Source organism: Coffea eugenioides, chromosome 3, assembly GCF_003713205.1.
Source record: "Coffea eugenioides isolate CCC68of chromosome 3, Ceug_1.0, whole genome shotgun sequence".
Lineage (NCBI taxonomy): Eukaryota > Viridiplantae > Streptophyta > Magnoliopsida > Gentianales > Rubiaceae > Coffea > Coffea eugenioides.
Window position 1 is genome coordinate 28,874,327 of NC_040037.1, and position 14,238 is coordinate 28,888,564.

A 14,238-nucleotide genomic window follows, 5' to 3' on the forward strand; every position below is an offset into this window, starting at 1 on the left:
ACAGTACGATGAACAGTAATTCGGAACAGTAACGATGAACAGTAATCGCTACAGTCTTTTTTGTTTTTTTGACAAAAGACACAAACTAACAAGATTTGAACAACTTCAATTAAAAGAGAATTAACCTGATGCTCTGATTACCAACTGATATAGGCAACCCTAGGGGAAGACCCTCCTAGAACCTCCCAACCTTGTAATTATCAGAGTTGGATCTTTTCTCCCAACAGAAATTGAACTCGATTGTTCTCATGAACTCAAGACCTCTGACACACAAAGGTAATCAGCAACCTTAAGCAAATAAGGATGGATGAAGCGACACCACGATTAGGGAACAAGCTAATCGATAAAGTCTGATTTGAATCCTAAGCTATGAACTCAAGAATTCAAGAGTAAGTTCGATTAAGAACTTGAAGGAAAAATTCCTCACGATTTCTGGTTGTAATCATCTGTCTTTTACTCTTACAAGAGGTGCCTTTTTATAGGCTAAAACTAGGGCAAAATCCAGCCCACATAAACCTGGAAGAGATTCGGTCCGCATAAAAGAGCTTAAAGAGCTAGCTCTTTAAGGCTTTCCGATAAGGCCCAATAAGTAATAAAATACTCAACGCCTAACAACTACTAAACGGGACAGTCTTAAAACAACTACCAACTAAGCTAACAAGTATGAGATCACTCCTTTACTTCAAACGTACAAGTGAACAAAGTAACTTCATGGTCCATCAAATCTTCAAACTTAACTTGCTCCTTGCTTGTATGGTGAATGATCAAGGCTCGTAAAGCTTCCTTCACCTTCTTGGTTCTTGATCTTGTCATCGGACCACCAATGTTGATCAAAGGGTCCTTGACCCAAGGTTGAAGTTGTTGCACACCCGTATCCGCATCATTAGGGGTCATCAGGAGCGAATTTCCCAGTTACACACCTATGACGTGTAGATTTCTCGTGTTGTGAGACCAGCTTTTGCACCATCCCTAAAATCTCATCAAGGGCACTATCTATATGATCAAAATGATGGTGGAGATCTTGTATAATCATGGATACACTAGTGGTCGTCATAGGAGAAACATGCTCTGATACCACTTGATGCAGTAGCGGAAGACTAAATTTTGTATTCATTCCACGAACGAAATCCATAGAAGAACAAAGGGTCGAATTACGTTTAAATCCTTGAACACGAATCAAAGATTTGATGATAATGAGAGAAAATCTCAACAATTGGAATAACCAATCAAAGTTTCATTGATATTTGAAAAAGAAGAATCGATAACAAAAGGCCTAACTATGCCTATTTATAGCCTACAATGCGTCCTACTCTAAAAAAGAAACATATCATACGTAAAACCTTAAACAACAAAACTGTGTTGTTTGGTTGGGATGATGTCTGGTAATATTTGGTTTTATATCAGGCTCAATGATCATCACCCCATCTAGGGGCTCTACAAGTTAAATAGGAATCAAAATATGATGGGTCTTATGATGGGTCCTATGTCAGGTGCTCGATAGGGTTTGATTCAGCTTTATTTGTGACGTTTCTTCTTTCACCACATAATTACAATCTTTATTCATAAAATTAATAGGAAAACTAATAAAAATACTACTAAAACTACTGCTAAAAATGTTACGACTACCCAATTATTCAACCTGATCAACTTTCTAGGCAGCCCTATTGATATGGAATAATGGATTGAAGGACCAAGGGTGCCTCAAACTGTATCACTAAAAAACTTAAAATCATTTTTTTGGATTATTTTGTAAGATGTTAGAAAATGAAAAAGCAAGATCTATTAAAAATAAAATGTAGAATGCACAAACATTTTTCCTGTAAAACTATTCTTAGCTTCAAACCTTCCTAGTGCATTTTTATTTTTTTTCGATATGTTTATATAAATATCTGATTGTTTCATTACATGAAAAGCACTTGCCCATTCCATAATTTGATAGTACCCATTTTGAATCACGTTAAGTTTAACGTCGTTTTTCACACTGTGTATTTGCTTTTGTTATGTCTTGGAAACCTGTGAAAATTATCTTCCTTCATCATTTTTGCTTAGATGTTCTGCCCAGGATTCAGAAAAGAGAAAAAAATATCAAACTTTTGCCAAAAGGAAAATAAAAATTTCCCAGTAGCTCAACGTATTAAAAAAAGAACTATTGTATCTTATTCAATAAAAAAGTGGTGTTTGAGTTCCGTTTGAATGGAATATAAGTTTTTGAATTTAGGAAAAGGAGTTAAACTTAAAAAAAAAAAAAAAAACCAAAAGCTCCGTCAAGATGAGCGGTGTGTGTAGGTAAATGTGATGAAGCTAAATACTATTTCAACTGAAAATTTTTTAATACCGCTTAAATAAAAAAAGTGACACAGTTAACGGGAGCAAAAGATTTGGATACAAAGCTTTAACTAGGAGGTTATCCTGCCAAGGGTGAGTATGGTCATGTACCATCTAAAGTCAAAAACATGCAACGTTTAATCAATTAATCCTAAAAATGTATGCAACTGACAATTTCAAAATCTAATTCCAATTAATTGATCCAACAATTTATTATCTTGATATTTTTTGGAGGAAGGATAAGATGGATGGTTTGGGTTGGAGCAAGAAGTGTAAGTGAGAAGTTCAGAATTTGAACTCTCCTACTTACACTAGAAAAGAAAGGGAAAAAAAATCTTGACGTTTTCTTAAATTATGCGTTAGTTTGAAAAATCTTCTATGGATATCAATTCATTAAAATTTTTTTTCAAGCCATTTAATATTTATATCTGTAAATAAAAATAAACATATTTCATGTCCCGCAAGTCAAACACGTGTCATTATTGTTAACTTCAAAGTCCACTTTGACTAACAATTGCTCTTGCAGAGCACCAGCCGTTGGAAGCTTACAGCCGCAACCCAACACAAAACAAACGAACAAAATAGTGAAGAAACGTGGAATCATCACATAGTAACAAGATAGCAATCTTAATAGGATACGGGGCAGGAGCGGTCCTCAGACGACCGCTCCTGAACGGTCTCCTCACAATAAAAAACGTGAGGAGACAAATGAGCCAAGTCAGCAAGGCTGAAGCAGGGCACAAAAACGATGCCGTTCCAAATAAAAAAATGTTGACTTCCAAACGGGAGCAGACGGAGCAAACGGAAGAGAATTGGTTTTTGAAATTCAAGTTGAAATTTTGAATTAGCCGCAGAAAACAAAACTGAGGGAAGCGTCTTCATGTGCTTGTGAAGGTAATCTACTCTGACCAACCACTCACTGAAGGTAGAAAGCTGAAGTTCGGTGGGATTCAACCTACTGGGTGTTTCTAGGTGAAGTGGGTGTAGTCTACTCTGATGAAGGTAGCAATTGACAGAAAAGTGGGTGGAGAGGCAGGCGGCATGGAAGAAGCAAACAGAGATGAAGCCAAAGTTTGTCCGTAAAACTGAATAGCAGAAGCAGCTGTGGTCTCCAATTGGGTATAAGAGTGTTGTATGTATTCTGAATGCGTGCAAGAGCGGCGGTAAGGTAGAAGCAAATAGAGGAAATTCAGCATCTCACGAAACCAGATTTTGTCCTTCAACTTAATAGCAGAAGCAGCTACGTCTCCGACTTCGGTGAAACGTGAAGCGTATTAGCAGACCAAGGTAACATGACTGAACCATGTCAGTAATTGTGGCCAATAATTTGTCACCCAAATGCACATCTGTTAAAGGAAGGATGAAATTAGAGTCACTGAAGACATAATATGAAGATGATAGAAGAATAGTGAAGTTGTACTGTATTTGTATGTGTGTACCGTATCTGTGTGTGTGTGAGCATTCAGCTTTTCAGTGATGGACTATAATGGGATAGTAGTTTTTGGAAGACCTAGGGTTATGTATTCAAGTAAACCGTCGACTGGAATTAGGGAAAGATGAGAGAAACAAAGTCACATTTAACATTAATGAATATACATCTTGTTGTAAATTAGTTACATGTTATAGCCACCGTATTACAATTGATATGAATCATTGTGCATGTAGTAATTGGTCCATGCTCATGGAGCAATATTAGTTTGCCCCTCTCCTGACCATACAGTGTGTATAAAATGGAGGTGTAGAGTTGAATGAGGTGAAGCAGAGGAAAAGACACATATGTGAATAATAAATGGGTGAACCTTGTGTTGTAAGTCAATTACATGATGTAAGAAATATATTACAATGAGTAGAAAGTAGGGTTATGTATTCAAGTAAACCATCGACTGGAATTAGGGAAAGATGAGAGAAACAAAGTCACATTTAACAAGTGAATGAATATACATCTTGTTGTAAATTAGTTACATGTTATAGCCACCGTATTACAATTGATATGAATTATTGTGCATCTAGTAATTGGTCCATGCTCATGGAGCAATATTAGTTTGCCCCTCTCCTGACCATACAGTGTGTATAAAATGGAGGCGTAGAGTTGAATGAGGTGAAGCAGAGGAAAAGACACATATGTGAATAATAAATGGGTGAACCTTGTGTTGTAAGTCAATTACATGATGTAAGAAATATATTACAATGAGTAGAAAGTACTTGTTTGGCCCTCAAAATGTAGAAAAAGTAGAAAATGTGGAGTTGGTTTATGCGGTTGTCATTAACGAATGACATAAGGTCCAGTGAGCTAAAGAATCTAGAATCAAAATATAATCACCAGCGTGGATGTACATACAGTTAAAATAGACTTACATCGTGTGACCAATACATTACAGTCCGTATAAGTTAGTGTACATGGAGTTGTATTTGTACATAGATAATGCCGTTGTCTTAGAGTAAAAGTAAGGTGATGTGAATCATTAATCATATTGATAAGCGTAATAATAGGATTTGGTATACGAGTAATGTGTGATTCATAACACATTATAAATGGTAATATACATTTATATTGTCGTTTATGTACATACTATTCATGAAATGTTGCAAATTAGGGTGTTTGATGCATAATTGGCAGGAGTAGAAGTAATGGATTGCAGCAAATTGGCAGAAAATGGGACCCCTGAATTAGGAATGGAGTTCAACAGTGAAGAGGATGCGTACAAGTTTTACAACAAGTATGCCTTTAAAATGGGTTTCAGTGTACGTAAAGACTATCTGAATAAAGACAAAGACGGCGTGACCACGTCTAGGAGATATAGTTGCTGCAAGGAAGGTGTGAAACGCAAGTACGAAGGTGATGTGATGCCAAAGAGGACACGAGCGCCGACGAAAACAGGGTGTGGAGCTAAGATGGTTATCGTGTTGTTTAGAGGGACAATGAAGTACCGTGTGCATGACCTTGTCTTAGAGCATAATCATGAGTTGCACATTGCTCAATGTGCTCACATGATGCCATCACAAAGAAAAGTGAGTGTGGCTCAAGGATTCCAAGCTGAAATAAGCGAGGATGCTGGGCTTTCATTGAAACAGAGCCATGAGCTTATGGGAACGGAAGCAGGTGGGATGGGTAATGTGGGATATACTCGGGATGATCTTAAACGATATCTTCGAACGAGACGGGAAAGGAGCTTGAAATATGGAGAAGCAGGTAGCATGCTGAATTATTTTCAAGAGCAAACACTCGAGAATCCATCCTTTTTTCATGCCGTACAGCTGGACTGTGAAGAGCAGATAACGAATATCTTTTGGGCTGATGCAGGAATGTTAATTGACTACAACTTTTTTGGAGACGTAGTCACATTCGACACAACCTACAAAACAAATAAAGAATACCGGCCACTTGGAGTATTTGTGGGTTTTAACCAGCATAGGCAAATTGTGATATTCGGTGCTGCCCTTATGTATGATGAGACGATAGATTCTTTCAAATGGGTGTTTGGTACATTTTTAGAAGCAATGTGCGGAAAACATCCAAGTACCATACTAACCGACCAAGATCACGCCATGGCAGCCGCTCTTTCAATTGTCATGCCTGAAACATTTCACGGTCTATGTACGTTTCACATAAGGCGTAATTTTATGAAACATCTTGGCAATCACTACAAGGAAAATAGTGATCTTCCATACATGTTTGGTGCCTGCATGTATGAGTTTGAAGAAGTGGAACAATTCAATAGGGTGTGGGAGGCGATGGTGAAGAAACACAATCTTGAAAATAATGAATGGCTCTCCGGGTTGTATAAAATTCGTGATAAATGGGCAAGGTGCATGATGAAAGAAAGATGGACCGCGGGAATGCGAAGCACCCAACTCAGCGAAAGCCTAAATGCAGCAATTAAAAATCATTTGAAACTGGATCATGACCTTGTGCAGTTCTTTAGACATTTCAATCGGGTGGTTGATGAAAAGAGACATAATGAACTGATCGCAGAATATGAAATGAGGCAAAAGCTCCCCATGGTAGGGTTAAGGCAAACACCTATGCTTGTGCATGCATCAGAGACGTATTCACCAACCGTATTTGTTGCATTCCAAAATGAATATGGCGAGTCAACAGCTATGGTTATATTGAGACAACAAGATGCAGTGATGTTTGTGGAGTTTGCGGTCATGAGGTATGATGGAGGACCTGAAAGAACAGTAGTATTCAATCGGAATGATTTAAGTGTACGTTGCAGTTGCAAAAAATACGAGAATGAAGGCATTTTATGTGGACACGCGTTGAAGGTGTTTGATACCGTGGGCATAAAAATAATTCCTCCTGAATACATTAAGAGGCGATGGACAAAAAGAGCTCGGGCTGGAGACTGTTTTGATCGGAGATGACAGGAAGTTGTGGCTGATCCTAAATTCATGATTTCAACTCGTTATCAGGAACTCGCTCCAGCCATGATTAAGGTCGCAACTGTGAGGACTCGCAAATTCCTTATATTTTTCCTCAAAAATACCCTTTTATTTGGAAATTATTATTTGTCAAATGCCACTACCCAAATATTTCACAATAAGTGTAAGTAAACCTAGAAAATAGGGTTTTACGCTTCGGTTTCAAGTTTGGAGCAAAATTAGGGTTTTCGCGATTTTCCGCCGGATGAATTTTCGGTATAGAGTAAGAATTAATTTGGGGATTAAAAGTGACTTTTAAGTGAGAAATAATATGTGACTAGTGGCAATGATATAAGGTTAGTGAATTGGAAGTAAAAAAACCTGGTACGTGAGTTTTTAAGAAAAACGGCGCGATCCGGCGGGTCCCGCGCATTACCGATTGAACGCACTGCTTGACCACCATTTTTCTTACCCAACAAGTTTGTTGACTTTTGTACATAATATCTTCTTAAATTGCAGCAAGGTTGACCGAAATTAGTGGCCAAGAAATACAAGAAAGAAAGAGAAAAAAAAAGAGGTGGTGGTGGTGACACTTGTCACCACCTCATGGCTTCTTAACCAAGACTATTACCATCCATTTAACTCCAACACTTAGCCAATTTCTTCTTCATTTCTGCTGTTGCTGGCCATGAGAAGCAAGAAGAAAAACCCAAAGGAAAACATTCCATTTCATCTTCAAATCCAACAACTTAGTGAGAAAACAAACAAAGTAAACCGATTAAACTTGTTCTTGAGTGATTAGCTAGTGGCTTGTGGTGTGATTTTTTGAGGAGAAAGCTTGGGCTACTTGTAGTAACCTCTAGTCAAGGTAAGAGAGCTTATCTCTCCAAGTTTTGCTTTCAATTTTGTTCAATTAAGCTTGGCAACTTGATCTTGTGGTGAGATTATGGATGATTATCATGTTTTAGTAGTTTTCCCCAATTTATTTGATGAACTAGGGCTTGTGAAAATTCTGCCCAAATTGTTGTATGATGCTTATATGTTGCAATTGAGGTTTTATAAGGTGTTGTGGTAGTGATTAGACCAAGAAATTAAGGAAAGTTGCACTAGAAACTCAAAATTCCAGAATCTGGAAAATTTTCCCAACATTCTGTCCGAATTTTTATCTGTGTGTTAGAGGCCGAATTGGCCTTAGCTCAAAGAAGAAAAGTTGTAGAGAATGGAAATTTATAGGTGCCTACAAAATTTCAGCTCAATCGGAGCAACGTAGGACGTGAAAAGTCCAAAATACCCTTACTGTTCTAAGTATTTCCCAGCAGTCCGTTTCTTCAGTTAGGTCCAGTTTATCACGTTTTTTGACCAGGATCCATTCTGATTTAGCTCTGGGCCAAAACATGAGAGTTGTAGTGTTCTGAAGTAGCTTTAAAATGCCTCTAAGAACACCTGAATTGGACTTTTGTACATTGGGTTATGACCATTACAGTGTTCTGCGTTTAAACAGCCGACGAATTGGTTTCTGGTTTAGTAATTTGAGAATTTGACCAAGTTACATTAGAAACTGGACTAAGTGACCTTCATGAACATTATAACCCTGTGTCTTAGCTTCGAAACGGCATAGGTTATGTCTTAATCCGATAAGCGTAGCCTCGGATATGTTATTTCCGCATTCGCACGTCAAATCTGTCTTTTGCTAAATTGAATTTCTGCACTTGTTATTACTGTATTTCTTATTCTTATGATATTGTGAGCCTATTGAACGGCTCTTGACTTGAATTGCTTATGTGTGATGTTGGGTTGTGGTTGAGGAAAAATAATGAAGCCAAAATGGCTGGAAAATTAGGTAAACACAAAGGGCGTGCTGCCCAAATTTTCGCCCGAGGGCTAGGTTTCTATTTGAACTTGTATACTTTTGTTTGGCCAATACCATGACCGGGTTTCCATTTTAAAACATGATTTTTCATCCTTGGGTTCAAACAACCCTCTTCTTACTTGAAAGTCATCTTTATACGTTTTACTCCTAATTAGTCGGGTTTCTTTGTTTCCCTTAAATGTTTTGCTCGATAAACTGTAATATGTTCTCTTGTTCAACCTTAGGTTTCATTGGTGATTAAGGGTAATATCCGGAAGGATATTTTGCACGATATTTTGCATTTCTAGGTGAGTGTTCCTTATTTGATTCTATGGCTTGTTGTTATCATTTGCTAATGTGTTAAGTGCTTTTAATGATTTCCGAAACGAGCTTCCTAGGCGAGTGTGTACTTTATCACACTCGACCTAAATAACTGTGTAATTTTCAAGGATTTAATGATTGAAATGTTACTTGCGCATGAATGTAAGCCTTTTGGGCTGAACTGGCCATTGCCCCTTGTTACCGGTCGTCTCGAGCCAGAAGCGGACTCGGTCGGGCGATTAGGGACTTGGGTGAACGTTTGGTATACTCGAGTATTACCCTGTAGGTTGGTGGAGACTGGCCAACGGCCAGGACGGGGGTGAATGAATGAATGAATGAACGAACGATCGAACGAGGGTTATTGATAAACGAAAAATGCAGTTTCAAATGATTGGAGGAATAAGGGGAAATGTCAGGAGAACGAATGAACGAAATAACGAATTGCTCCTTGTGAGCCGTATCCTTTTTAATGAATGTGTTACTATCGCTTTCCATTGAAAATGTTTCTTGAATTATTGATACTCCATGTTTAATGTATTGGATTGATTATCTGATTATGTGTTCGGAACCTCACTGGGCTTTTAGCTCATCCCTTTAGTTTTGTTTTCCTTACAGGGGAAGGCGAGCGAGGACGTGAGCTTGAGATAGACTAGCCAATCTAGTTTTGTTTCTTTTGTAGTGGTTCTCGCCTAGTGCTTGGCACGGGCTGGACGTATGAAGGATTGAGAACCCTTGTATATTTGATGTTTATATTCTCTTTTGGGTTGGCAATGTATATAAGTTCCGCTTTAAGTTTGGATCAATGCCCTATTTATTCTTGTGATTTATTTCAGTTTTTAATTGAGAACTGTAGCGAACGACTGAGTCCCGGCGAGAGCTGGGCAGGCGGCCCGCCGAACCCTCTGGTACGCCTTAGGGGGAGGTGGGGTCGTTACAAGTGGTATCAGAGCTTAGGCTTCAGATCTCTGTAGTGTATCCTAGATTAAAGATTAGGATACCGGACTGTGGGATTTGATTGGACTTGAAAGTTAAACGATTGAGGGATAAAACTTATAGCTGCTTCGCGTGGTTTCTACGTGGAGTGACCCTGGACTAAGTGGTGAAAAAGTATGAGAGACTAAGTGAAGCTATGAATTGCGAATGTTATAGGCCTTAAATCTTTCTCATGGTATCTGAAGACCATAGATAGGTATGTCAGGTAGGAATTCCGATTGTAGATAGTTTACTCTTGAGACTGCAGCTCGAGATGTGAATTATCTTATTTCAGATTCTCGTGCCTGAGTACTCTATAGTTAAGGTGCTGCTAAATACTTGAGACTTGTATTTTGGGAACATGAACAGGCTTTGTCTGACTAGAATGAGCACAAGAGGTCAGGGACATCTAGTTTGGATAGTAAGTGACGTGAGAGACCAGACGGGCTGATACTGGGGCGACTTCACCTTTTCCTTTTGATTTACCTGTATATTGTTACTACATGACGTTAGTATACCTGTTTGTATATGGTTATCTGTCCAACTTGATATGTATTTGTGTATTTGCTTATCCATCTTCTTGGTATGGCGTGTTATGTGGGTATATGTTTATTTGAATATTTGGTGCCCTCAATAGTTACTTTAGTAACCTTATCGTGTTTATTTACTAAATTACCTTTTTGGGGGAAAAGAAAAGAGAGGGAAAACATATATATGGACGGGAGACGTAGCCGTGGACGTGGCCGTGGGAATGAACGAGCTCAAGAGCCAGGAGAGGAAAGAGAAACAACAGCTGCACAAGAGCAAGGAACGAGGGTTGAAGCCGAAGACCAAATGGCAATGGTAATGCAACAAATGACAGATATCATGGCAAGACTGGTGGATCAACAAGGCCAAATGGCCGTGAATCAACTCCGGAACCCTGAAATCGGAGAAAATAAGGCTCTTGAGAGGTTCCAGAAATTTACTCCTCCGAAATTCCTTGGAGGATCTGATCCGGATATAGCCGAACTATGGTTAGAGGCCATGATTAATATTTTCACCGTCTTGAACTACACCGAGCAAAGACAAGTAAACTTTGCGGTGTTCCAATTTGAAGGATCGGCCCGAGCGTGGTGGAACGTTATTAAAGCAAAATGGGAAAGAGAACAGACCGTATGGACATGGACGAATTTCATAAGGGAATTTAACGAGAAATACCTCCCTCCTTTAGTTCAAGAGAGGAGAGAGGAAGAGTTTATTGGACTACGCCAGGGAACGTTAAGTGTGGCCGAATATGAAACGAAATTTACGAAACTATCCAAGTTTGCTTCTGAATTGGTGGCCACAGAACGGCGAAGAGTAAGACGGTTTATACAAGGATTAAATTTGGAACTCCAAGAAGCATTAGCGGCAGTACAAGTGAATACGTTTACGGAGGCCCTTGAGAAAGCTCAAAGAATCGAGACTGCAAAGGCACAGATAAAAGCTTCCCAGACCCATAAAAGGAGTGCATCGAGTAGTGTAGTGGAGGAATTAAGTGAAGCGAGAGTCCCTTCCAAAGTGCAAAAAGTGAACTTTTTGTCCCACCCACCATGGACATTAGGGGCGATAGGTGAAGGATCTACAAAAGAAAGACAAATCAGATTTGGGAAAAGTTTTCAAGAAAGCCAAAAGATGGCTTCTCACGTGGTCTGTGAGTACTGTGGAAAGGCAAATCATGTCGAAAGCGATTGTTGGAGAAAGGGGCGGAAATGTTTAATCTGCGGAAGTGGCGATCATCAAGTTAGCAATTGTCCGAGGAGACAGTCACGTGAAAGCAATACTCTGCAACTGGATGGAGCTAAATCACAAGTGAATGAAGGAGGGAAACGAACTAGCGGACCGGCAAAGGTTTATGCTTTAGACAACCGACAAGTTCCGGACTCGTCTGAGGCAACTGAAGGTAAAATTTCGAGGACGAAATTTTTTTAAGGGGGAGAGAATGTGAGGACTCGCAAATTCCTTATATTTTTCCTCAAAAATACCCTTTTATTTGGAAATTATTATTTGTCAAATGCCACTACCCAAATATTTCACAATAAGTGTAAGTAAACCTAGAAAATAGGGTTTTACGCTTCGGTTTCAAGTTTGGAGCAAAATTAGGGTTTTCGCGATTTTCCGCCGGATGAATTTTCGGTATAGAGTAAGAATTAATTTGGGGATTAAAAGTGACTTTTAAGTGAGAAATAATATGTGACTAGTGGCAATGATATAAGGTTAGTGAATTGGAAGTAAAAAAACCTAGTACGTGAGTTTTTAAGAAAAACGGCGCGATCCGGCGGGTCCCGCGCATTACCGATTGAACGCACTGCTTGACCACCATTTTTCTTACCCAACAAGTTTGTTGACTTTTGTACATAATATCTTCTTAAATTGCAGCAAGGTTGACCGAAATTAGTGGCCAAGAAAGGCAAGAAAGAAAGAGAAAAAAAAAGAGGTGGTGGTGGTGACACTTGTCACCACCTCATGGCTTCTTAACCAAGACAATTACCATCCATTTAACTCCAACACTTAGCCAATTTCTTCTTCATTTCTGCTGTTGCTGGCCGTGAGAAGCAAGAAGAAAAACCCAAAGGAAAACATTCCATTTCATCTTCAAATCCAACAACTTAGTGAGAAAACAAACAAAGTAAACCGATTAAACTTGTTCTTGAGTGATTAGCTAGTGGCTTGTGGTGTGATTTTTGAGGAGAAAGCTTGGGCTACTTGTAGTAACCTCTAGTCAAGGTAAGAGAGCTTATCTCTCCAAGTTTTGCTTTCAATTTTGTTCAATTAAGCTTGGCAACTTGATCTTGTGGTGAGATTATGGATGATTATCATGTTTTAGTAGTTTTCCCCAATTTATTTGATGAACTAGGGCTTGTGGAAATTCTGCCCAAATTGTTGTATGATGCTTATATGTTGCAATTGAGGTTTTATAAGGTGTTGTGGTAGTGATTAGACCAAGAAATTAAGGAAAGTTGCACTAGAAACTCAAAATTCCAGAATCTGGAAAATTTTCCCAACATTCTGTCCGAATTTTTATCTGTGTGTTAGAGGCCGAATTGGCCTTAGCTCAAAGAAGAAAAGTTGTAGAGAATGGAAATTTATAGGTGCCTACAAAATTTCAGCTCAATCGGAGCAACGTAGGACGTGAAAAGTCCAAAATACCCTTACTGTTCTAAGTATTTCCCAGCAGTCCGTTTCTTCAGTTAGGTCCAGTTTATCACGTTTTTTGACCAGGATCCATTCTGATTTAGCTCTGGGCCAAAACATGAGAGTTGTAGTGTTCTGAAGTAGCTTTAAAATGCCTCTAAGAACACCTGAATTGGACTTTTGTACATTGGGTTATGACCATTACAGTGTTCTGCGTTTAAACAGCCGACGAATTGGTTTCTGGTTTAGTAATTTGAGAATTTGACCAAGTTACATTAGAAACTGGACTAAGTGACCTTCATGAACATTATAACCCTGTGTCTTAGCTTCGAAACGGCATAGGTTATGTCTTAATCCGATAAGCGTAGCCTCGGATATGTTATTTCCGCATTCGCACGTCAAATCTGTCTTTTGCTAAATTGAATTTCTGCACTTGTTATTACTGTATTTCTTATTCTTATGATATTGTGAGCCTATTGAACGGCTCTTGACTTGAATTGCTTATGTGTGATGTTGGGTTGTGGTTGAGGAAAAATAATGAAGCCAAAATGGCTGAAAAATTAGGTAAACACAAAGGGCGTGCTGCCCAAATTTTCGCCCGAGGGCTAGGTTTCTATTTGAACTTGTATACTTTTGTTTGGCCAATACCATGACCGATTTTCCATTTTAAAACATGATTTTCATCCTTAGGGTTCAAACAACCCTCTTCTTACTTGAAAGTCACTTTATAACGTTTTAACTCTAATTAGTCGGGTTTCTTTGTTTCCCATTAAATGTTTTTGGCTGCGATAAACTGTAATATGTTCTCTGTCAACCTTAGGTTTCATTGGTGATTAAGGGTAATATCCGGAAGGATATTTGCACGATTTTTGCATTTCTAGGTGAGTGTTCTTATTTGATTCTAATGGCTTGTTGTTATCATTTGCTATGTTAAGTGCTTTTAATGATTTCCGAAACGAGTTCCTAGGCGAGTTGTGTACTTTATCACACTCGACCAAAATAACTGTGTATTTCAAGATTTAATGATTGAAATGTTTACTTGCGCATAGAATGTAAGCTTGGCTGAACTGGCCATGCCCCCTTGTTAGTCGTCTCGAGCCAAGAAGCGGACTCGTCGGGCGATTAGGGATTGGGCTGAACGTTTGGGTATCTCGAGTATTGACCCTGTAAGGTTGGTGGAGACTGGCCAACGGCCAGGAGGGGTGAATGAATGAATGAATGAACGAACGATCGAACGAGGCGGTTATTGA

At 38.9% G+C, this 14,238-nt stretch overlaps 1 protein-coding gene across 1 annotated transcript; it reads left to right on the top strand.

Annotated features, from left to right (window-relative positions):
* The first annotated feature begins 4,953 nt into the window (after positions 1-4,953).
* On the top strand, positions 4,954-6,693 carry LOC113766377 (protein FAR1-RELATED SEQUENCE 5-like). Its single transcript, XM_027310574.1, has one exon. It carries the CDS (start codon positions 4,954-4,956, stop codon positions 6,691-6,693), a length of 1,740 nt encoding a protein of 579 aa, XP_027166375.1.
* Positions 6,694-14,238: the final 7,545 nt, after the last annotated feature.